The following is a 25,921-nucleotide window of genomic DNA, read 5'->3' as shown; positions in this document are numbered from 1 at the left end:
CAATCTGCTAGCAGACAGTCTCAGCAGAGATTTCCCCCTGCCCAAAGAGTACGAATGGCGCCTGCACGAAGACATCGTCTTCGACGTCTTCACACAATGGGGATTCCCAGAAATAGACCTGTTCGCAACCCTGGAAAACTCACAATGCCTAAGTTACGCCTCCAGGTACTCCCAGAACCAATCCAAGGGGAACGGTCTGTCGATGCAATGGTCAGGGAAATTTGTTTACGCTTTTCCCCCGACTCCCCTTCTCAACAAAGTGGTGCACAAGATGCACCAGGAACAAGTGACCATGATACTAGTGGCCCCAATGTGGGCACGACAACCATGGTTCGCTCACTTGATGGAGATGTCTCTATCCCCCCCAGTAAAACTCCCCTGCCCGTACAACATGCTGTCTCAGGACAAAGGCAGGACTCTGCATCCATGCCCCCAGAACATGAACTTAGCAGCTTGGCTCCTGAGATCATAGAGTTCGGACATCTACAACTCCCGCAAAGATGCATGGACATCCTCAGGGAAGCCCGAAAACCGAACACTCGCCACTGCTATTCTAGCAAGTGGAAAAGATTTGTCATCTGGTGCAGGAGTAAAAGCATCAACCCTATTGACTGCTCTCCCACACATGTGGTCCTATACCTGACCCACCTATTGGATTCAGGTCTAGTGTTTAACTCCATTAAAGTCCACCTAGCTGCACTTTCTGCATACACCACTTCCCAACTCAGTGTCGTGGTGGAGGATCCCTGTTATAAAGGCCTTCATGGAGGGAGTAAAGAGAATACACCCCCCGATAGCTGACCCAGCTCCCGGATGGGACCTTAATGTGGTACTTACCAGACTCATGGGCTCTCCATTCGAACCCATGCACAAAGCATCTCTTAAACACCTCACGCTTAAGACTGCTTTTTTAATAGCCATCACCTCCATCAGGAGAGTAAGTGAACTTCAGGCTCTTTCTATTCTAGACCCCTTCGTTACAGTTCACAAAGATAAAGTGGTTCTACGCACTCACCCTAGGTTTGCTCCGAAATTTATTTCTACATTCCACGTAAACCAATCTATAGAACTACCAACGTTCTTTCAAAATCCTTCCAATTTGGGAGAAAGGACTCTGCACACACTAGATGTACGCAGAGCGGTCATGTTCTACATGGAAAGAACCAGACCACTGAGGAAGACTAATCAGTTCTTCGTCTCGGTGGCAGCAGGAAGAGAAGGAGATGCAGTTTCAAAATCCACTATTTCTAGATGGATTGTTCAATGCATCACTCTCTGCTATACTCTTGCTAAGAGAGAACTGCCCTTTAGGCCAAGAGCACACTCTACTCGAGGCACGGGGGCATCCATAGCATTCATTGCAAATGTTCCCCTTGAGTCCATCTGCAAAGCGGCTACCTGGAGTTCTGTGCACACCTTTACAAAACACTACTGTCTAGATACACACTCTAGATCTGACTCCCTGGTGGGACAGGCAGTATTACGACACCTTTTCTCTACTGTTCCTTCTCATAACCCACCGCCAACTCCGGGTACTGCTCGCTAGTCTATGCACAGCATGTGATTCTAAGCAGATTAACAAACATCAGAAGAGAATGCATTACTTACCGTAAAAGCATTTCTGATGATTGTATCTGCTTAGATTCACATGCGCCCGCCCTTCCTCCCCGCTCGGATGGAAGGAACATAGACTTCCTTTATATATCTCTCTCTTTTCTGTACTCACTCACGTCTAGAAGGCTCCCTCAGGGCAGAAAAATACAAACAGAGGGACCTCGACGCGTGAGGGATTGTGGGTACAACGCACGTCACTATAGGGATAGTGTTTCAGACACGCCTTGTCGACGTCCCCTTTTCGACTACGAAAAACAAAATGCAATACTCCGCAGTGACCACTGGATGTCGGTCCTATGCACAGCATGTGAATCTAAGCAGATACAATCATCAGAAATGCTTTTACGGTAAGTAATGCATTCTCATCTATATCCTTTCAGATCATACCAGTGATACATAATGCGCTATATAAATGCCAATTAACATAACATAACCGGAGATCTTTGGGGAACCCCACAAGTGGATCGCTTCGCCACTAGTGTCAACCGGAAGTGAAAGAAATTCTGTTCAAGGGAATTTCCTCCGAGAGGAGCCTTAGGAGACGCATTCGTAGTGGATTGGCCATTCCTGCTGCTGTATGCGTTTCCTCCAGTCCCCGTCATTCCTCAAGTGTTGCGGAGGTTCGGTTCCCACATGATCCTCATTGCTACGGATTGGGCCAGGAGAGCATGGTGCCCAGACCTTCTGGAAATGTCCATCTGCCCTCCATGCCGTGCTTCCCTACCGAGAGGATCTGCTCTCGTGAGGGGGGGGGGGGGAAATCGGGTTCTCCATCCAGAGGTCAAGAGACTAAACCTTCACGCTTGGTATCTGAAAGGTTGAGGTATAAGGATTGGGACCTCCCGGATGAGATGATGGAGGTGTTGCTTTCGGCCAGGCGGCCTGCAACAAAATCCCTGTACCGTTGGCGTAAGTTCTGCGACTGGTGCAGAGGTCACAATGTTGATCCTTTTCAGTGCTCCAAGTTTGTCTGTCTTGCTTTCTTTGGTCCACAGAGGCTGTTAGGGAGAATTCTCATAAATGGCTAATTTCCCTTACCTACTGAGTTCCTCAACAGCTTTTCTGGATTCCTGGGATTTTTTTCACCTGGTAAGAGTGTGAGCCTTTTTTTGTCACTCTTATGTGTTTTGCTGTGTGTGTGTGTGTGTGCACTTTTTTTTGTGATCTTGAGCACTGGAGCCTCACCTACTCCATGGGCTCATATTTTTCATGTTACACAGCACCTTCAGTGCAGTGACACAGGGTTGTCTTTGAGCCTTCCCACTGTCTCCATTTTCTGGGGCTGGCTACTGTCCCTCAGAAAAGGTACATTTGCCATGAACTTTATTTTAGTCACTTTTAACCAGACCCCGTACACCCCATCTTACATGGAGTATTGGAAAGGGTTAATTCTTGTCCCTTTTTGTCTGTCTCTCTTGGAGCCTTGGTGTAACGCTCACCTGATTCTCGCAGAGGCGCCGGTCTTGACTGGGCGACTACCGTATCTTCAAAGGTGATGTGTAGCGCCCGGTTGGCTCTTTGGGCTGGACCTCTGTGCACTGTATGCCTGACGTGTAGAGTAAGATGTCTGCAGATAGAAAATATGGGGTTAATGAACTGGGGTTATTGGGGTGTCCCTATCTCTTTCCTCTTCTCCTCTCCTGTAGACCCCCAAAGGTTAACGCTCTCACCTTAGGTAAGTGAATGCCGAGCTCTCCATCTGCCTCGGGGCAGGGTGCTGTAACCAGTTTCTTCACTGGATAGGTAGCGCAGGCCTCTTGACTTCAGAGGACTGCTGTCCGTCGTTTACTGCACGAACGGTAAGTTTCGAGTCATTCAAATGTCTTTAAAGTCTTTAGTAATGATGTCTCTTGTTTTGCAGGGTTCCGGCGATGGCGGATGACGGGCTGAAGTGAGTTGAAGATGGAGCCCGTGTGATGAATAGAAGCGCCTGGAAGCACGTAAGTAAGCGCTTGTTGCCTGCTTCACTATGCGCTCTAACTGTCTTTTTATTTTGCAGGTACGAGTTCGGAGCGGCTGCAGGGTGCCGGAATACCCACTGGATTAGATGTGGAAAGGAGTAATGGCACGTGAGTATTAAAGTTCCCCAATGAACGCACCTTGTTTTGTCTTTCAGATGCGGGATGCAGCGCCGAAGGCCTCCGGAGCGTGCGAAGAGTTGGTAAACTTTTGTCTTTCAGATGCCGGAATGCAGTGTGAAGACCTCCGGAGCGCACGAAGAGTAGGTAAGCCTTTGCCTTTCAGATGCCGGAATGCTAACCTGTTCTTTCTTGTCTTTATAGGTGTTGCTGAAGACTGGATTCAGGATGGTAAGCCTTTGCCTTTCAGATGCCGGAATGCTAACCTGTTCTTTCTTGTCTTTATCGGTGTTGCTGAAGACTGGATTCAGGATGGTAAGCCCAGGACCGGATGCAGAAGACACGATGAGCGTTCTGCTGCAGAGGTTGCAGAATAACGCAAAGCAAGATTCATCCACCGGGTGTGGTTTAAATAGCCTCCTGTAGTGCTTAGGTGTCTCCTTCCACAGCCACGCCTAAGTAAGAAAAGAGTTCCTGGTAAGAAAAGAGTTCCTGCCTTCCAGAAGAGTTCCAGTGTTCTGAATCTAGGGAGTGGCTCCAGCCCCACCCAACAGGAAAAGTAGTTCCAAACAGAAGAGGATCAGAGGCTCAACTGGCAGGCAAGTAAGCAGCATGGTCTGCTAAAGGTAAGTCCACCCAAGCATTATGAGCCCGGCGCTTCCAGCGCTGGGACTGGGCATATTTATGAGCCTGGTGCCACTGGCGCCAGGACTGGGTCCAAAAGGTCCCAATTGGGACTGGTTGGCACTCAGAACCTGGGTTATGGATCTGCTTCCAAGGGAGTTGGGAAAACCCTGACCTTTTGGAAGCAGAGATCATGACACTTGGTTCGCTCCCTTTACACTAAGACTTGGCTGGTAGCAGTGGTAACTACCCTAACTTTTCTAACGCGATTATCTTATATAAACGTGGTAATGTTTTAGGCTATTATATTAGCCTCGAGCATAAACCCGCTTGACCAAATACATTTCATTTTGGCTCCGGCTGGGTTTATTCGCCATTTCTTGTGTTTTTCTCTGCGCGACAAACTGGGGATGATTCCTTTGTTCGCTGTCTTTTCGCGGCCTTCTACACAGAAGCCTCCCTCCAGGCGCCTGAAAGTCTTCGTAGGCAGGATGTGAGGGAGGGGTCTTTGGACCCCTGCCATGGGTTCCCTTGGTAACCCAAGTCGCACTTCTGTTTGATTGGGTAAGGGGACTGTCCTTGCCAGGACAGCCACCCTGCTGTGTGATTGACAGCCAGGTTGTATGAATGGGGGAAAATTGCATAAAAAGCAGGTCCTTGGGACTGGAAAGGCAGTCTCGCCACTGGAACGAAAGAACCTACGAGGAGCTGATGGAAGAGGACCCATAGACCGACACCCGGTGAAACCCTGCTGCAGGTCCAAATCTTCAGAATCAGATGACAGAGAAGATCCTCCCGGAAACTTCTTCCCTTGAACTGGTGGGACCAACCAGTTCGCCCAAACTACAAGCCAGGACCCTTCCTCTGGTGGAATTAGCTGGACAGAGCTACAGTGGGCCGGATAGCCAGGAAGGTCGGACCCTGCTTGGGTTTTAAGGAGCACACCTTTTATTCGTTGCTTTACTCTGCTGCTGGTTTCTTCCCTGGTTAGTGCAGGACCCTCCAGTCTTCCTACTTCTTGTTAGTCCGACAGTCGCTTCAGGAACCGTGAGCCTACAGGAACTACCAGGAACGTCCGCCTCAGCTCCCTCTCCGTTTTAAGGTATTGTGCAAATCCGGTTGCTCGTTTCATTCAAGCGCGGTGGAAGTGTTTGAAATCTTTCTCCAATCCGAGGGCTTGTCCTTCTCTTCTATTTGAACTAGCTTTTCTCTCAACCAACCTCGTCCGTAAACCGTGCCACGAACTTTCCCACAAACTACCCTGAACTGTGTGATCTTGAGCAAAATACTTTTGACCCATTGACTTTGGCCTTAAGCCTTTTCTATCTGATCTCCTCACTGAAGTTCCTCTTGTTCAACTGCCCTGAGTACTTACCTGTTGGTTGGATTTAATTTCTAATGACGGTCTTTCCCTCCCTTTTTAAATTGCTGGATTGCCATTTTGCTCCCACCTTATTTTGTGAGCTTAACTTGTCTGGATTTTAAGGGAAGTGGTGTGGTGTAATAAGATTGTGATTTTTAACTTGCTTATAATGGTGGAATGTTATACAACTGAAGAGTGAAATAAATGTATATTCTTTTACTTGAAAACCTTTAGTCAGTGTTTGCCTGAATCATAGTAATTGCTGTCCTTTGTGTAACTATCTGATACTGCTCACTTACTCTTGAGATGAGTCTGGCTGCTCCGCTACTGCTACCACTTTAATTGTGTAGTACAGGCTTGTACCAAAGGTGAATTTGTACTGTCACTTGTAGTCTTAATTGTGTGTGGTGTTCCCAAAGGGTACTGCATATAATTCTGCCTAACGGGCCTTCAAGTGGGTATCATTAAGGGTTACCTAGCAGTGCTGTCTATATTTAAGCGCTCGTCTGAAGAATGTTCTTCTTACTTCAAGATTCCTTTGATTCCTAAATTCCTTAAAGGACTTTCCAGGTGCTGGTTTTGGATTTAAATCTGGTTTTGAAATTTCTCATGGATGCCTTGTTTGAACCTTTGCACTCATGTGATTTGAGGTTATTGTCCTTCAAGACTGTTCCTGGTTGCGGTTACTTCCGCTCGCAGAGTGAGTGAATTGCAGGCACTTTCATCTAAGCCACCCTTTTCTGTGTTTACAAGGACAGTGTTGTACTGCGGGTACGTCCTTCCTTTCTTCCTAAGGTAGTATTTGAATTTCATTTGAGTCAGAATGTGGTTCTTCCATCTTTCTACCCTCCTCCTCATCCTGGTAAGGAAGAGGAGCGACTCCATCGGTTGGATCCTAGGAGAGCTCTGAGCTTTTACATTTCTAGGATGTCCAGGGTCAGAGTGGACGATCAACTCTTTGTGGGATATGCTGGACATCGATTGGGCCAGGCTGTTACCAAACAGACCTTGTCCAGGTGGATTATCCTCACCATTACGGAGTGTTAACGATTGGTGGGTAAGGACCCTCCTAAAGGGCTGCGAGCTCATTCCACTAGGGGTGTGGCTACTTCCAACGCTCTACAGCAGGGTGTTCCTATTAGGACTATTTGATGCCGCTACATGGGCTTCGCTCCGCACCTTTGTCAAACACTAATCCCTTGATGCGATCCATGGTCAGGATATGGCCTTTGGGAAGGCGGTTCTTTATTCCGTAATCTGATTGGGTATTCTAAATTCCTTTTCCTCCTCCATTTACTGGTACTGCTTTGGGAGTCTGTCAAAGATGTGGAATACGTTGGAGGACACAATCCATTCGAAGAACAAGTTACTTGCCAACTGGTAATCTTTCGACTGGATGTTCCTCCAACGTATTCCACATCGCCCTCCCAGCCTGCCCCTCCGGAGAATTTTCTATGCGATTGCAGCTTCCGTTTCCGCAAGGCTATGTGCAGTCAAGCTGGCATGAGAGTGGCGCCACATGTTTCTGAGGGAAAAAACGTAAACTGAGGCTACGGGTGCCGTTTGTCCTATTTCTCCAGCATGGGGTCTGGCATGGATTCACATGCTCATGAATATTCCCCGTCGTCAGGCTGGGAATCCTCGGTAAAGAAAAAACCAGTATCAGTTTTGTTTCTGATCTGTCTTTCGTAGTAATAACCAATCACTGGTCTCTGCGTCATACTGACCACAGCCAATGACTGCCCTCTACCTAAGCACCGCCTCTGGCAGCCATCTTCAGATTTTTACCGCACGTTCATGTGTTGGGATCCTCGTGCTATTGCTCTCGAGCGTTAGTGCTATTTTTTCACGTTTTTTCTCAAAAACTTCAGTTTTTTCGGTCAAAAGAGCCTCAAGCTCCACCGACTCTCCATCCAATCAACGGGGACCCGTGTCGGATTCGTCTGCGCCCCTCAAGGGTGAAGATTTCGTCGAGCTACGCTTTTGGAGGACTCGAGAAGTTTCTCAGGCCCGGACATGGCCCAGGAGAAGGGAAGCTCGACGCCCGGAAAGCTGTTCAGGATCTGCCCTGGATGCCAGCTGCAGAAGGTCTTTAAGGAGGACGAACACTCCTTTTGTCTCTACTGCTTACATGAGGACAAGACGCACGTGGAGAAGGACTGTGCGTTTTGCGGCAACATGTCGGAGCGGACCATGAAGGACCGCCATCAACGTCTCGCCAACTGGCTGGAAGGGAAGAGCCCGTCAGGCGAGAAGAAGAGGAAGAAATCCGAGCGGTCTTCTAAGACCTTTGAGGACGCCCCGGCGACGGGGGTCCAACACAAGGCCAAGCACCGCGAGTCCGCTGGCACCGGGAGCACCGAACGGTTGGGCTCTACGGGCGCCAGGCAGGGCGCACCCTCCCCGGCACCTTCAGCCACGAGCCAACGCTCTGGGTCGGGTAAGAGGAAGGGCGAGCACCCGGCGAAGCTACTGGAGAGGCCCCGGTCGAGCTCGAAGGCCCCATCGGAGGGGGAGCGAGGCAGTGTCCCCCCCCCCCCCCTCAAGGATAAGGCGGTGAGCGCACCTAAGGTGGTGAAGGCCTTAATCCATCCGGCCAAGCCCTCTATCGATACTGTCGCGGCGGCCCTGGCTCAGCCTGTGGAGGCTACACCAGTGGTGGCGACCTCGGGGCTCAGAGTCTCCCTGCCACCTCGGAGGGAGTCCTCTTTTGTGCCCATCGATAGGACCCCCGTGAAATCCCCGGCGGGGAAGAAAAAGGGGGGGGGCAGGGCGTCGTCGTAGATTCGGCCTCAACCTCGGAGGAGGAGCTGATTGAGGTCTTAAGCCACTGCCTTGGCGTGGAAGAAGACCGGCCCGTCGGGATGGATCCCGACGCAGGCGACAACGACATCGTCGAGGGTGCCGACGGGGCCCCTGATCGCCCGTCGGATTCCCCTCTGCCAGCGCCGCAAGACAACTCGGCGGCCATTTTGTTGGCTATACAGTCCTTATGTTCAGAGATAAGGACGAGACTACCGTTGCCGACGGAGGAACCTCTCCCGTCGGGGGATCCGGGACCTTCTGGTGTTCCCCCGCCCAAGAAAAGGATTCACCCTCCACCTCCTTTTCAGCCGTCGCGCCCCGTCCAGCCCTCCTCCCCGTCCACCCGAGGGGATGATACGGGGACTGACACGGCAGCGACGGGTACGGACGACGAGGTATACGACGAGGATCTACCGTCGTCACCTCCCACCAGGGCTTCTCCGCCCGACGAGATTGGATCGTTCCACTCCATGATCGCCAGGGCATCCGAGCTTTTCCAACTCTGCCCTGAGGAGGAGAAAAAGGAAGGATTCCTTTATCAACGGCGCGAGGCCAAGAGGAAGACTGTCCTCGCGGTGCCTCTACTGGACGACATTTGGGATGAGGGCCTCGCCCTCCTCAAGAACCCTTCCACGACGCCAGCTAGAAGAGACCGGTACGAGAAGAAGTACCGGGTCCCGGACGCGGCCCCCCTGTGCCTCCGGGCGCGGCCTACCCCGGACTCCGTCGTCTCCACGGCGGCCAGGAAGAAAGCGGGGGGGGGGTGCGTCCTCCACATCGACTTCCCCACCGGACGGCGAGGGAAAGAAATTGGACGCAGGGTCATCTCGTCTGCAGTGACGACGATTAAAGCGGCCAACGCCTTGGCTATCGTGGCCCGCTACGACAGGGAGCTATGGTACAAACTGGCTCCCCTGCTGGACTTCCTACCGGACGACAAGAGGGCGGATGCCCTGGAGATCCTACAGGAAGGTGAGGTGGCGTCGGACCACGCCATCACTATTGCGACGGACATCGCCGACACTGGGTTTCGCCAGTTGGGCAACGGCGTGTGCCTTATGCGGCGTGGATGGCTCAAGGCTACGGACTTCCGTCAAGACGTACAGACCAGAGTCCTGGACATGCCGTTCGATGGGAACAACCTGTTTGGGAAAACAGTGGACGATTCCCTTCAGGCCATTAAAGCGGACACCGAGACGGCCCGGGCCCTTGGGGTTCTGCAGCAACGACGGACGCCCTTTCGGAGCAGCGGAGGCAAGGGCGCCTCCAAAGGTTCCGGCGGCGGTTTCTCCACCTACCGTCAAGCGGCCCGCTCGTCGTCTCAGGAGGCCTACAGAGGACGAGGCAAGTCTGGCGGACTCCGCCGTCGTCGCCAAGGAGGTCAAGGCGGCAAAGCCTCGTCGAAACAGGATTGAACCGGCCGTGGGGTCGGGCCCCCACCGAAGCACCCCGGTGGGAGGCCGGCTGGCGAGCTTCGTCAGCGTGTGGGAGTCCATCTCCACTGACCGTTGGGTGCTGGACGCCTTAGCCCGGGGCCACGCGCTCGAGTTTCAAAGAAGGTGCCCGCGCGTCCCCCCCCGTGGCCAGGAAAGAGCTTCACGTCCCTCAGCTTCTCCTGGAGGTAAAGGCGATGCTCAGGAAGGGCGCCATCGAACTCGTCCCAAAGAGGCTTCGGGGCTCCGGAGTTTACTCGAGATACTTCCTCGTGAAGAAGAAGACGGGAGGATGGCGCCCCATCCTAGACCTGCGACGTCTGAACAAGTTCATCAAGGCGCAGTAGTTCCGGATGGTCACACTCCAGCACGTCCTGGATCAGCTGGAGGAAGGAGACTTCCTGTCGTCGTTGGATTTGGAGGATGCCTACTTCCATATTCCCATCCTAAAGGGGCACCGAAAATTCCTCAGGTTTGTGGTCCAAGGGCGTCACTACCAGTTAAAAGCCCTCCCCTTCGGACTACGGTCGGCACCCAGGGTATTCACCAAGTGCCTTGCACCGGTGGCGGCGCAGCTGCGCTGCGAGGGGATCCACGTCTACCCCTACCTGGACGACTGGCTCATCCGAGCCAGGACGAAGGAGCTCGCCGTGGAGCACACGGCAAGGACCGTCCAACTTCTCACGGACCTGGTATTCTCCGTGAACTACGCCAAGTCCCACCTGGTACCCGCGTAAAACGCACTGTTTCTGGGAGCGAAGCTCGACACAGTGTCCCTTCTGGCCTCCCCGTCGGAGGAAAGGACCAGGTCCATCCTGGGCAAGGTACAGCGGATGTTGGTTTCCGACGCGGCCAAGGTGAGGTCCATCAAGTCCCTCCTCGGAATGATGTCTTCCTGCATCTACCTCATTCCCATGTGCAGGCTCCGGATGCGCCCGTTGCAGGAGTTCCTGGACGCGCGCTGGATCCAAACGACGGGCAGCTTCGAGGAGAGGATCACACTCGACGAGAGTTTCCGCCGAGCGGTCCGGTGGTGGGGCAACCGCGCGCATCTGACGGCGGGCATGGACTTCCAGACCCCAGACCACCAGGAGACAGTGACCACGGATGCCTCCCTGGAAGGGTGGGGAGCGCACACCGAAAATCTGCACGCGAGAGGCCTTTGGCTCCCGACGGAGAAGTCCCTCCACATCAACGTCCTGGAGCTCCGTGCAGTGTTCTGGGCCCTCAGGTCCTTCCTTCCGTCCCTCAAGGGCAAGGTGGTGAGGATCTTCACCGACAACACCACCACCATGTTTTACATCAGGAAACAGGGCGGAACCAGGTCCCCAGCGCTGTCCAAGGAGGCGCAGGACCTGTGGCATTGGGCCGTCGCCCAAAGGATGTTTCTGGTGCCGTTTCATCTGGCAGGGATAAAAAACACCATCGCCGACTCACTCAGCAGGGAGCTGCGCTCGTGCCACGAGTGGGAACTACGGCAGAATCTAGTGGATCGCCTCTTCCGACGGTGGGGCACACCCCAGATCGACCTGTTCGCGACGGCGACGAACTCCAAGTGCCGGAGGTTCGCCAGCAGGTTTCCCCAGGCGAGGAGCATGGGCGATGCTTTCTCGTTCCCCTGGGAGGGCCTGTTCCTCTACGCGTTCCCTCCTTTGCCACTGCTAATCCGGCTCGTCAACCAGCTCAAGAGGTCACGGTGCAGGATGATCCTCGTTGCACCTGCGTGGCTGAGGCAGATATGGTTCCCGGACCTTCTGGACTTGTCAGCGTCCCCGCCAATCAAGCTGACGGTGGACGCGGATCTACTCTCCAGGGAAGGAGGCGCCATCCTCCACCACGACCCGAAATCGCTGAACTTGCAGGCCTGGCTCCTGCAGCGCTAGAGTTTGGAGGATACGACGTACCGGCCGACTGCAGAGAGGTTCTTGCAAAGGCCAGGGCGTCCTCGACTCTTAAATGCTAGGGACACAAATGGAAGAGGTTCTCTGTCTGGTGCCACGCACAGAAGATTAACCCTCTACGGATTACGGCTCCCCAGGTACTGCCGTACCTGCTGACGCTGGCCAAAGCTGGACTGGCACACGCGTCCATCAAGATTCATCTTGCTGCGATCTCCCGATACACCAGAACCACGGGCCGGACGTCCTTGTGGTCTCATCGTCTGGTGAAAGAGTTCATGAAGGGACTGTTCAGATCGTTCCCGCCGGTGAAGGCTCCGGCCCCGGCGTGGGAGCTCAACGTGGTGCTGACCAAGCTCATGGGACCTCCGTTCGAGCCTCTGCACTCGGCCCCGTTGAAGTTTCTGTCGTGGAAAACAGCGTTTCTTGTGGCCATCACCTCCGCACGACGGGTGGGAGAGATCCAGGCCCTTTCATGCAAGGCCCCGTACTTGACTTTTCACGACACGAGGGTAGTGCTCAGGACGCACCCCTCCTTCATGCCCAAGGTACCGTCGCACTTCCATCTCAACGAACCCTTGGTGTTGCCTGTGTTCTTCCCGTCGCCTTCGTCGCCGGCTGAGAGGACTTTGCACTCGCTGGATGTGGCTAGAGCGCTGAAGTTCTACGTGGACCGCACGAAGTGTTTTCGGAAGATGTCACAACTCTTTGTGAACTTTGGACCTGTCAATCAGGGGAAGGCTCTCTCGAAGGCTTCCATTTCCAGATGGCTCTCCGGCTGTATCATGTACTGTCATCGGTTGGCAAACCGACCGCTGCCTGGCCGTCCGAGAGCCCATTCCACCAGAGCGATCGCAGCTACCACGGCGTTCCTTTCTGGTGTGCCCCTGCTGGACATATGCAGGGCTGCTACGTGGAGGTCGACGCACACCTTCACGAAATTCTACTGCGTCGATCGGGATTCCAGGGAGGAGTCCAGGGTCGGCCAAGCAGTGCTGCGCAACCTGTTCGCCTGAGGTGAGCCTGGTGAGGAGGTAAGATGCTTAATGTTGAGTTTGATGTACTGCTTAATGTTGAGCCTTTGCCACCTCCCGTGGTTGTGCATGTGTGTACTGCTATGTATTCTTTATTCATGAGCATGTGAATCCATGCCAGACCCCATGCTGGAGAAGGAACAAGTTACTTACCTGTAAATGTTGTTCTCCAGCATGGGTCTGGCATGGATTCACATGCGAACCCTCCCGCCTACCCCTCTGCGGCTCTTCACTTGGTCATACTGCCACTTCACGTGCTTCCAAATCTGAAGATGGCTGCCAGAGGCGGTGCTTAGGTAGAGGGCAGTCATTGGCTGTGGTCAGTATGACGCAGAGACCAGTGATTGGTTATTACTACGAAAGACAGATCAGAAACGAAACTGATACTGGTTTTTTCTTTACCGAGGATTCCCAGCCTGACGACGGGGAATATTCATGAGCATGTGAATCCATGCCAGACCCATGCTGGAGAACAACAGTTACAGGTAAGTAACTTGTTCCTTATAACATCCAGTGACGTCGCCCTCGATGGAGGACTTCGAGGGACATCGACCTGACGTCATCGACGCAGGACACCCTCTGCTGAAAAAGTTTCCGGAGTGCACAGCTGTGGACATTACATGTCAAAGATGTGGAGTACGTTGGAGGAACATCCAGTCGAAAGAACGCTGCCAGTTGGTAAGTAACTTGTTCTTTGCTCCTATTTCATGGACGCCTAATTTGTTCAGAAACTTATTGGTTTGCTAATGAAGTGTTGTATTAATACAATATTAAGTTGCCTCCTTCTAGTGAATGTTTTCTAAATGATTGTGTAATAAATTAATAAGTGTTTTACCAAGAAACCTTGAGTAGAAGTGTCTACTTGAAGCACTGTGATTGTAAGACCTCTGTGTAACCTCTTGTACTGCTCATGTTCCCTCTTGCGATAAGCCTGGCTGCTCAGCTCGCTACCACAAAACTATGTAGTACAGACTTTTACCAAAGGTTGTTTTTTTCTTACACCGGTAGTCCTAATTGTATGTGGTGGTCCCAGAGGGTACTGCATGCAATTCTGCCCAACTCCGAGGAGTAAGAGGGTCTGATGGGTGACACGAGAGGTTAGCCTTCATCTTTAGAGGGAGTACTTTTTCAGTATTAGTGTGACTAAAGTGGATGACTGAGGCAGAGGATGATGGCAGTGAGTAAAATGTAGGAGGAGGAATTGTGAGCAAGGTCAGGAGAGACTCTAATTTCAGAAATGTTCACACCAAAGTATTCAGCTAGGTCAATAGCTTTGAGAGTGGAGTTGATAGTCATGGACTTGGGAGCCGTGAGTTTAGGGGGGTTCCCTGTAAGCCGGTGAGGATGGTTGGAGTGAATGTCAATGAGGGTTGATTTTGGAAATCCCGCTCAACAGTTGGTATAATTTTTTTTTTTTTTTTAAAAGTTAAAGAAAGGTGTAATGCCTGGTATGCAGAGAACATACACCAAGTCCAAAGCTCTAAAGGATCTTTTGGGGTCTTCTTTTCCGACCTACTTGTAGATCAACTCTCCATGTCTGTCTGTAGTTTAGATGGGAGAGCAGGGAATAAATAATCCATAATTAAGCTATCTATTTTCCATCACTAAGTTTCTATACTATAGTTCTTTGCTGGGAATTTACCTTCATTTGGCTGGAACAAAACAACGCTTTAGATAAAATAGGGTGTTGGATTTCTATTTAGAAACGGGCAAACCTATTGGAGATCGCAGTAATTTTTTATATTTGCTGTAATTCTTGTAAACAAAAAAGAAAATCTGCTTGCTTTACAATTACTCTTATCCTTTTGTATCCACACTTTATGGTAGATTATATTGATGAAAGCTTGATATGTTACCATGAAGGTATGCGTTTTGGTTTGCAAATAAAAACCTACATTGAGTTGAGAAAAATGTTCTTCATAGGTCACCACGGAAAAGAAGGTCCAGATCACGGTCTGGCTCCCGCAAGCGTAAGCATCGAAAGCGTTCTCGCTCAAGATCAAGAGAATGGGAGAGAGACAGGAAGAGAAAGACCTCTAGGTCATACTCTAGTGAAAGGAGAGCACGAGAGAGGGAGAAGGAACGGCAAAAAAAGGGGCTTCCTCCAATACGCTCAAAAACACTCAGTGGTAAGTCAAACTTTTTTTTTTTGTTGTGCTTTCTCTTTGAGGGGGCACCTAATATGGTTATCACTATCTACTTCTACCTTTTTAACATTTTGCCTTCAGGTTTGTATGGTACATTACAAGACTGTGCTTTTAACCAAAAAGTTGCTACAGTACATGTAAAGGTCAAAATAAAATTTGATGTGCAGTAGTAAAACATAGCTCTTGTCTTGCTTCGGACAGTAGTAGTAATTATGTTTCTGATGGTGGTTAATCTGCTTAGAATCACATGCTGTGCATGTAGTCCGAAATAAAGTGGTCACAGCAGAGTACTGCATCTTGTCTTTCGAGAATCGAAAGGGGACGTCGACATGGGCATGCCTGTAACACTATCCCTACGTGACGTGTGTTGTACAGTGTTGCGGTTGGCTCTGCTGACCTCATGGCCGGGCTCTCTGGCTGGCCTACACAATAGGGAGAGTTGGGTCGGGGTGGACATTTCCTTTTTCTGAGAATGCCTTTCCCTTTTCTCTCATTGTTCCCTGGATCTTTTCGTCACTATATTTTTCCTCGGCTATGGAGAGGACTCGTTTAGGTTTTGTCCTTCGTGTAAGGCCACGTTTCCTTGGAGGGATAAGCATCTTAAGTGTAATAGGTGTCTGCCCTTGAATCACAACAAGACGGCTTGTGCGGCTTGCAAGCTCTTGCATCCAAAGATGACAAAGGAGCGCAGTGTTAAGCATTGGGCAGCCTACGGAATTTTGCAGGCCGAGTCTAGTTCTCCCACTGCCACAGCCGCCGAGTGTGACGAAGGGCTGAGTGACGAGCAGGCCTCCGATTCGGAGGCTGTTGGCCTCTGGGCGGGGGGGGGGTCCCACTCCGCGTCGTCCGTCCCCAGCCCCGTCAGGCAAGACTCAGGTCCTGGTATGGGGGGACTGTACACCCCGGCGACAAGGACGCACAATCTTTACACACAAAGGACACAACTCCAGGGCTGTCTTCGACAAAACAGTCGAAGCGGCCCATAGCGCCAACGGGCACACCAAATGTTTCGGCCGTGCCCGCCGATTGTTGTGATCGGCAGCCCTCCCTGGCAGGTGCGCCTTACGACCGGGCATTCTAAATTGAAGTGTGCTGCCCCCAATATACAGGAGACCGGCGAGACGCATCGGAAGATGGCGTCCACGGTCGAAGACCCCGGTTCCGCTGAAAACAACCGCAGGCCCGAACTAGACATGTTTCTGCCTCTGAAGAGATTGCCAAAAGCATTGCTAGGATTATTTCGTCAGATAGTCAGAAGCAACGGTCCAGGGACTCGTCGTTACCCAAGGACAAAACTTGGGATTTGTCGAAATCCAGGGATAGGTTGAGGGACTCATCGGAACCCACAGAGAGGCCTAAGGACAAATCCAGGGATAGGCCGAAGGATTAATCGGAACCTACGGAGTGCCCTAAGGACAAATGCAAGGACACACATCAACCGTTGGTCCCCCGAAAGGAGTTTTCGGAGGGCACTGGCGGGATTTCTTTGACGTTGATCTATTACAAGAGCCTTTTCCACCCCTAGGCTCCCCTGGTTCATCTGTTTGGACCAGGGAGAAGTTTGAGGGTTGTATGGATAGGTCATGGAGGTTTGTACAACTTTCAGGAAAGTCCACGCCCTAGAGGCCTCGGGAGGAGAGTCCCTGTCACCTTGTGGCTAAACTTCAAAAGGTCTTTGATCCTTCTCAAGAAGAATAATAATTTCTGATGTTTGTTAATCTGCTTAGAATCACATGCTGTGCATAGGTCCGACATCCAGTGGTCACTGCGGAGTATTGCATTTTGTTTTCCGTAGTCGAAAAGGGGACGTCGACAAGGCGTGTCTGTAACACTATCCCTATAGTGACGTGCGTTGTACCCACAATCCCTCACGCGTCGAGGTCCCTCAGATTGTTTTTTTCCGCCCAGTTTCTGGTCGCCTTTCGCGGAGCTCCTAGAGAGACATTGCTATACTTGCCACGGACCTCGGTCCTTTTGTCATAACTTAATATACTGATAACGATCCCTCCCCCTCGACGTTAGCTGTCAAGCTGTTTCTCCGCCGAACTGATTTTCGACGGAGAGGAAGAGCGGAGGAGATCCTTCGGCGCTGCCGAACACGTGGCCTGGCCTCGACGGCCAACTTACAGTAGGGAGAGTGGGGGTTAGAACTTTGTCTCTTCTCTTTGAGAATGTCTTTCTTTCTCCCCTTTCTTTCCCTTGGGGTTGTTATCGCCAGCTATTATTGCCTCAGCTATGGAGAGGACACATTTAAGTTTTGCCCACGCTGCAGGGGCAAATATACTTGGAAAGATAAGCACAAGCTCTGTAATCGTTGCTTACCCCTCGATCACATAGAGAACAGCTGCGCAGCCTGCAAGCTCTTCAAACCCAGGACTCTTAAAGAACGTAGGGTTAAGAGGTGGGCGGACTACGCGATGTCGAAGTCAGTTTCCTCACCCGCTGCCGCTGTTACTGAAAGTGACGAGGAGTGCGATAACTCGACGTCCGTTACGGAAGTCATGAACCCCCAGAAGGAGCGCTCCCGCTCGTCGTCGTCGTCCGTCCCCGGCCCCGACGGGCTCGGCTCACGCCCTGCTTATGGGGATGAACACCCCGGCGACAAGGACACACACAAACCCCATAAGGCTAAACACACTACCCACGGCTCTTCTTCGTCGAGAACGAAGGATCCATCAGCGCCGAAGGGGACGCAGGGCACTCCGGCGTCTACCGCAGACCGTAAAGGTCACAAGCCCCACCCGCAAACGCAGCCGCGACCAGCGATTGGGCTTCCATCTAACACGGGCGCTACCCCAAAAACATCCGACGCAACGCTCCATAGAGCGACCGTCGAGGTACAACGCGCAACGCACACAACGTCGACACCAGAGCCCTCGACGGACAAAATCGTGGTCGAGAGCCTAGCGAGAATTGTTGCCGAAGACAAACGTACGCGGACGACGAAACAAACGTCGAATACCGCGTCGAAAAAACATAAAAGTAGCCAGGAACTGCCCCTTTCTCCAAAGGACGCTTCCGAACTACCTGAAGGCTTTTCAGAAGGAGACGGGAACCTCTCGTCGACGTTGTGGGAGCGTTCGAAACGATTCGAAGGCGAAAACACTAATTTCCCCCCTCTAGACTATTCAGGGGTACCCCATGAGACCCTTGAAAGACTCCATTCTTGCATGGAGAAAATGGAAAGGTTTCTAGGAAACCAAGACCCACCCACTCACAAAAGACAAAGAGAATGGCCACAGGATGACCCTAGAGTCAAGATTCCTAGGCTGGTTGACCTCACTGAGGAGGAGCAATACCTCCAAGAAGATGAGGAGTGTTTGGGTGGAGAAGAAGAGGTAGAACTTGAGGAAGAGGGGTTCGAAGAAGATCCTTACACCACTGCTACAGGGTTTGAAGAGGATACAGCTACCTCGCAGCCCTGGCATTCACTGTCAGTGCAGCCTTGGCAATCCCCATCAGTACATTCAGACCCTGATGCCTTTCTCCCTTCTCCTCTCAAGGATTCACATGGGAACTCCTCTCCCATAGATGACCAACCTTCCCTCAATGCACTATTGCGCAAGGCAGCAGCGCATTTTGAGATTGATACAGGGGAAACTCTTCCCGACATTGACTTTGTAGAAAAAGTCATCAAAGAAAAAGCCCCTGTTAGCCAATCTATTCCACTCCTGGCTTCTATTAAAAGAAGAATTTCTCCTTCCCTTACTAACCCAGCTTTAGTAAGAGGGGTCAACCCTAGAATAGAAAAGCTCTTCAGCCCTTCATCCTCTGACCCTTTATACATCAGAGGACACTCTATTCCGGACTCCCTTGTGGTTACCAACACAAGAAAAAGAGCAGGGGTGCCACTATCCACTAGTGAAGCACCTCCAGACAAAGAAGGCAAAAAACTCTACGCACTGGGGAAGAGAATCACGACCTCCGCCACCTTCTCTACTAGAATTGCTAATAACAACTCTCTTTTAGCTAGCTACGCAGATGCACAGTGGAACAAGCTGCGCAGCGAAGCAGAGGAAGCACCTGAACCTCTGCGTTCTCGCCTGCTAGCTATAATATCAGAGGGCACACTGGTAAACCAGGGCATCGTTAAGAACTCCCTAGATGCCGCTGAGACGGCTGGCCGCTCCCTAGTGCAGGGAATACTTCTCAAGCGCCACGTTTGGCTACGCAATTCAGGTTTTAAGCCCGAAACCCAAGCCTCCCTCATAAATAAACCCATTGAACAGATGCATCTGTTTGGGAAAGCAGTAGATGAGGCCCTAGAACATGCTAAAAAAGAGTTTGATACCATCAAGACTCTTGATCAAATTTCTAGGCCCCCTAACAGGCGAGGCTATGGTAATAAACGCTCCTTTCGTGGCCAAAGACAGCAGCAGAACCAACAACAACAATATTACTCTGGCTCCAACTGGCCCACTAACCAGGGTAACACCCAGTTCAGTCAAAGAGGCCAACGCCGTGGCAAAGGAAGAGGTCATGGCTCCAGCCCCAGAGGTTCCACGCCCAATACCAGCAAATGACCCGAAAATTCGGGTCCCCTCCCATGCATCACCGGTCGGGGGCCGGCTAACATCGTTCCTTTCAGCATGGGAGGGAATCACGTCAGACCGTTGGGTATTATCCACCATAGCCCACGGATACTGCATCGAGTTCAACGGTTCCCCGAAGTACAAACCCCCACGGAACCGACGCATGACACCGCAACACCTCTCCATTCTTCTTCAAGAGGTGGAAGAACTACTGAAGAAAGAAGCTATAGAGCCCGTCCCCCTATCACAGGTAACAGAAGGTATTTATTCAGTGTACTTCCTTGTACCCAAAAAGGATTTAACCATGCGCCCTGTATTAGATCTGCGCCCAGCGAACATATTTGTCAAACCCCAAAAGTTTCGTATGGTGACCTTACAGGAGGTAATCCCACTGTTATCACAAGGGGATTACATGACAACACTGGACATGAAAGATGCATACTTTCATATTTTAATGTTGACATCGCACAGAAAATACCTCAGGTTCAAAATAGAGGACAAACCCTACCAGTTCAGAGTACTACCCTTCGGGATAGCATCTGCACCAAGGGTATTCACGAAAGTACTGGCAGTGGCAACGGCCCACCTGCGCAGATTATCCATCCCGGTATACCCTTACCTCGACGACTGGCTCATAACAGGGGATTCTTACGAAACATGCTTCTCCAATACCCAAAAGACCGTAGACCTTTTGTCCCAACTGGGCTTCTCCATCAACGAAAAGAAGTCCAGCTTAGACCCCAGCCAGACCAAACAATTCCTAGGGGCTCTAATTCGAACAAAGGACGGCCTCGTGTTCCCCTCCAACGAGAGGGTCCAAAACATGCTGTTTCAAATTCCCCATTATGTAGCAGGCCGAGAGGTGACGGTACGCAAAGCAATGCGCTTGCTAGGGATGATGGCGTCATGTATTTATTTGGTACCTCACGCGCGCCTGCGCATGCGCCCAATGCAAGAGTGGCTCTACAGCCAGTGGTGTCAGGCCAGCGGACAATGGGACGATCTAGTGGTGGTCTCGCAGGCCTTGGTTCTCTCGCTACGGTGGTGGACAAAAGAAAACCTGTTATTAGGGAAAACTTTTGCCACACCCGCAGTGGAAGCCACTCTAACCACAGACGCATCCCTTACAGGATGGGGGGCTCACCTATCCCATCAGACGGCCCACGGAGTTTGGACTCCGAGCTTAGCATCCAAGCATATAAACCTGCTGGAACTACTAGCGGTGTTCAAAGCACTGAAAGCCTTTCAGAAACAGCTACAAGAAAAGACAGTGATGGTCCTCACAGACAGTACCACAGCCATGTACTACCTCAACAAGAAAGGAGGCACTCACTCTCCAGGACTGTCCAAACTGTCCCAGAATATATGGAAGTGGGCTCTCAGACACAACATGTTCCTACTGTCACAACATGTACCAGGGGAACTCAATCTTCTAGCAGACAAACTCAGCAGAGACTTCCCCCTGCCCGGAGAGTACGAATGGCAATTACACAAAGACATCGTCTTAGACGTCTTCACTCAATGGGGATTCCCGGAAATAGACCTGTTCGCAACTCTGGAAAACTCACAATGCCAAAGTTACGCCTCCAGGTACCCCCAGAACCAGTCCAAGGGGAACGGTCTGTCGATTCTATGGTCAGGGAAATTTGTTTACGCCTTTCCCCCCGACTCCCCTTCTCAACAAAGTGGTGCACAAGATGCATCAGGAGCAGGTTACAATGATACTAGTGGCCCCAATGTGGGCCCGGCAGCCATGGTTCGCTCACTTGATGGAGATGTCCCTATCTCCCCCAGTGAAACTTCCCTGCCCGTACAACATGCTGTCACAAGACAAGGGCAGAACACTGCATCCATGCCCTCAGACCATGAACTTAGCAGCCTGGCTCCTGAGATCATAGAATTTGGACATTTACAACTCCCACAGAGATGTATGGACATCCTCAGGGAAGCCAGAAAACCGAATACTCGACACTGCTATTCTAGCAAATGGAAAAGATTTCTTATCTGGTGTAGAGGTACTAGCATCAACCCAGTTGACTGCTCTCCTACTGACATTATTCTATACTTGACCCATTTACTGGATTCAGGTTTAGTGTTCAATTCCATTAAAGTCCACCTAGCGGCACTTTCTGCATACACCACTTCCCAACTTAAAGTGTCGTGGTGGAAGATACCAGTTATCAAAGCCTTCATGGAGGGGGTAAAGAGGATACACCCTCCGATAGCTAACCCAGCTCCCGGATGGGACTTAAATGTGGTACTTTCCAGACTCATGGGCCCTCCCTTCGAACCCATGCACAAGGCAACTCTTAAAGATATCACCCTTAAGACTGCTTTCCTAATAGCTATCACCTCCATTAGGAGAGTAAGTGAACTACAGGCTCTTTCTGTACTAGACCCCTTCGTAACAGTTCACAAAGATAAGGTGGTTCTACGCACACACCCAAGGTTTGCACCTAAATTCATCTCGAAATTTCATGTAAACCAAACTATAGAACTACCAACGTTCTTTCTAAACCCTTCCAGCTCGGGAGAAAAAAGTCTGCATACACTAGATGTACGCAGAGCTGTCATGTTCTACATGGAAAGAACCAGACCACTGAGAAAGACTAATCAGTTCTTTGTCTCGGTGGCAGCAGGAAGAGAAGGAGATGCGGTCTCAAAATCCACTATATCTAGATGGATTGTTCAATGCATCACTCTGTTACATTCTTGCTAAGAGAGAACTACCCTTCAAGCCAAGAGCACATTCCACTCGAGGCACGGGGGCTTCCATAGCATTCATTGCAAATGTTCCCCTTGAGTCCATCTGCAAAGCGGCAACCTGGAGTTCTGTGCACACATTTACAAAACACTACTGTCTAGATGCACACTCTAGATCTGATTCCCAGGTTGGGCAGGCAGTATTAAGACATCTTTTCTCTACTGTTCCTTCTCATAACCCACCGCCAACTCCGGGTACTGCTCGCTAGTCTATGCACAGCATGTGATTCTAAGCAGATTAACAAACATCAGAAGACAATGCATTACTTACCGTAAAAGCATTTCTGATGGTTGTATCTGCTTAGATTCACATGCGCCCACCCTTCCTCCCCGCTCGGATGGAAGGAACATAGACATCCTTTTATATATATTTCTCTCTTTTCTGTACTCACTCACGGCTAAAAGGCTCCCTCAGGGCAGAAAAATACAAACAGAGGGACCTCGACGCGTGAGGGATTGTGGGTACAACGCACGTCACTATAGGGATAGTGTTACAGACACGCCTTGTCGACGTCCCCTTTTCGACTACGAAAAACAAAATGCAATACTCCGCAGTGACCACTGGATGTCGGACCTATGCACAGCATGTGAATCTAAGCAGATACAACCATCAGAAATGCTTTTACGGTAAGTAATGCATTGTCATACGTATGACCTCACTGATGATGAGGTTCCTGTCGACCAATACAATCAGGATAAATATCGCTTTTCTGACTCTGAGGATGTTCATATAGACCCCACAGAGGGTTGGAGGGACAACCCTGATCTGGGTGTTCCTCAGTCTTGGCAGTCACCTAAGTCAGCAACGGAACCTGATGCCTTGTGCATGGATTCCCCCCAACCACACCCTCTCTTCAGGCCTCCCCGGTTGAAGACCAAATGGCGTTCAACGCTATATTAAGAAGGGCAGCAGAACACTTCCAGATTGCTACCCAGGATGATGTACCAGAGGCTGATTTTGTCGGACATCTTGAAAGAGAAAATACCTGCTAGCCAAGCTATTCCTCTGTTTAATTCTATCAAAAAGCGGTTGGCCCCTTCATTATTGACACCTACCTTAACTAGAGCAGTAAATCCTAGAGTAGAAAAATACCCCCCCACCCCACCCCCCTCTCACACCCCCAATACATGAGAGGCCATACTACTCCAGACTCACTGGTGGTAACTTCAACCAGGAAAAGGGCAGAGGTTCCCCTATCAACTGGGGAGGCACACCCTGACTAGTGCAAGAGGCTATATGCTCTAGGCAGAAGGGTGATGGTGGCTGCAGCTTTTTCCACGCTTTGCAAATAACACAAGTTTGTTAGCTAGCTATGCCGATGCACAATGGGCCATGCTACAGCAGGGCCTTCAAGAAGTCCCTGAACCGCTGCAGGCAGACAGATTAATCAAAGTATCCCAAAAAATACTTTGCATGCGGCAGAGACAGCCGGCAGGTCCTTGGGTCAGGGTACCCGCCTGAAAAGGCATGCATGGTTATGTAATTCTGGTTTTAAACCAGAGACTCAAGCTTCACTGATAAGCTGGTGGAGGACACTAATTTATTTTGAAAGGCAGTTGATGAAGCACTCGAAACTGCAAAGAAGTAGCATGACACCCACAAGACCTTGGATCAAATCACCCAGAGACCTTCCCCAAGGAGGGGGAGCGGGTCTAGACGTTGTTTTCGTGGCCAACGTTTCCCTCAAAAGCAATTTGGCTCGGGAAATAATTGGTCCTCTTCCCCAAAGAACCAGCAGCTACACCACACTGTATCCCCCAAGAGGTCAACGACGTGGTGAGGGAAGGGGCCAGAATTCTACCCCTCAAGGCTCACCGGCCTCATGCAAAAAATGACCCGCAGATCCGGACCCTCCCCATTATCCCCCCCCTAATGCATCCCCCCGGTCGGGGGCCTGCTAACATAATTTCTTCAAACATGGGAGGGGATAACTGCAGACCAGTGGGTACTCAAGACTGTGGCCCATGGGTACTGTATAGAATTCTGCTGGTCCCCCTAATTCTGACAGCAACAATCAAAATGCCTGATGCCAGAACATCTGCGCATCCTGCTAGAAGAAGTCGAGACCCTGCAGGAAAAGGGCGCCATAGAAGTCGTACCTCTTTTACAGGTAAACAAGGGTATTTATTCAGTGTACTTCCTTTTACCCAAAAAGGATCTCACCCTGCGCCCTGTGCTAGATTTGCGCCCAGCGAACAAATTTGTGAAGCCTCAAAAGTTTTGTATGGTCACTATGCAGGAGGTAATCCCACTGCTCACACAGGGGGGATTACAAGGCAACATTGGACATGAAAGATGCATACTTTCATGTTTCAATGTTGCTGGCGCACAGAAAATACCTCAGATTCATGATACAAGCACTCTCAGTTCAAGGTACTACCCTTCAGCATAGCCTCTGCACCAAGGGTATTTACAAAGGTACTGGCAGTGGCAGTCGCTCACCTGCGCAGGCTATCCATCCCTGTTTACCCTTTACCTCGACGACTGGCTCATAACAGGTGACTCCTACAAGACATGCCTGTCAAATACCCAAAAGACAATGGTCCTTTTATGCAGCCTGGGATTCTCCATCAACAAGAAGTTGTCCAGCTTAAACCCCAGTCAAGTCGAGCAGTTCCTGGGGGCTCTAATTCGAACAAAGGACGGCCTCATCTTCCCCTCTGAGAGGGTCCAAAACATGTTTCAAATCCTCACTATGTAGCCAGTCAAGACGTGACGATACGCAAGGCTATGCGACTGTTGGGAAGGATTGCGTCCTGCATTTATTTGGTTCCTAACGCGCGCTTGCATCCAATGCAGGAGCTGCTCAACAGCCAGTGGTGACAATGGGACGATCTAGTAGTTGTCTTGCCAGCCCACGTTCTCTCGCTGCGGTGGTGGTCGAGGGAGAACCTCTTCAAGGGAAAATCCTTCACCACTCCCACAGTGGAGGTCACTTTCACTACAAACGCATCTCTCAAAGGGTGGGGAGCTCACCTGCTTCAACAAACAGCGCTCAGAGTTTGGTCATTAGACATTGCATCCAACCACATCAATCTTTTGGAACTGTTAGCAGCATTCAAAGCACTCAAAGCTTTTAGACACAATTGCAAGGGAAGACGGTCCTGATCCTCAGACAGCACTACGGCCATGTACTATCTGAAAAAACAGGGGGGCACTCGCTCTCCAGGGCTGTCCAAACTGTCAGAGAACATTTGGAAGTGGGCTCTCAAACACATGTTCCTGTTGTCACAAAATATTCCAGGGGAACTCAATCTTCTGGCAGACGTACTCAGCAGAGATTTCCCACTACCCATGGAGTACGAATAGCGATTACACGAAGACATCTCCAACGTTTTCGCAGAATGGGGCTTCCCAGAGATCGACCTGTTTGCAACTCTGGAGAACGCTCAATGCCAAGATTACGCCTCCAGGTACCCCCAGAACTGTTCCAAGGGGAACGGACTCTGGATCACATGGTCAGGAAAATGTGTTAGTTTTCCGCCAATGCCCCAACTCAACAAAATAGTGCACAAGATGCACCAGGAACCAGTCACCATGATATTGGTGGCCCCCATGTGGGCCTGCCAACCCTGGTTCGCTCATCTGATGGAGATGTCTCGATCTTCACCGTGAAACTTCCTTGCCCG

At 50.9% G+C, this 25,921-nt stretch overlaps 1 protein-coding gene across 3 annotated transcripts in view; it reads left to right on the top strand.

Moving 5' to 3' along the window:
- SCAF8 (SR-related CTD associated factor 8) overlaps positions 1-25,921 on the top strand; it is a 2,093,867-nt gene that overhangs the window by 750,354 nt on the left and 1,317,592 nt on the right. For all 3 annotated transcript variants that reach the window (XR_011268119.1, XM_069607748.1, XM_069607747.1), the window contains exon 13: positions 14,773-14,978. Coding sequence is in view for 2 of the 3 variants with exons in the window: in XM_069607748.1 (XP_069463849.1) it covers positions 14,773-14,978 (206 nt within the window). In the remaining variant the exon portion in view is untranslated. The remainder of the gene's footprint in view (positions 1-14,772; positions 14,979-25,921) is intronic.

Source organism: Ambystoma mexicanum, chromosome 4q (genome assembly GCF_040938575.1).
Source record: "Ambystoma mexicanum isolate Mex_15411 chromosome 4q, UKY_AmexF1_1, whole genome shotgun sequence".
In the NCBI taxonomy this organism is placed as follows: Eukaryota; Metazoa; Chordata; class Amphibia; order Caudata; family Ambystomatidae; genus Ambystoma; species Ambystoma mexicanum.
The sequence above is the reverse complement of the archived record's forward strand: the minus strand, read 5'-3'. Positions and strand labels throughout refer to the sequence as shown.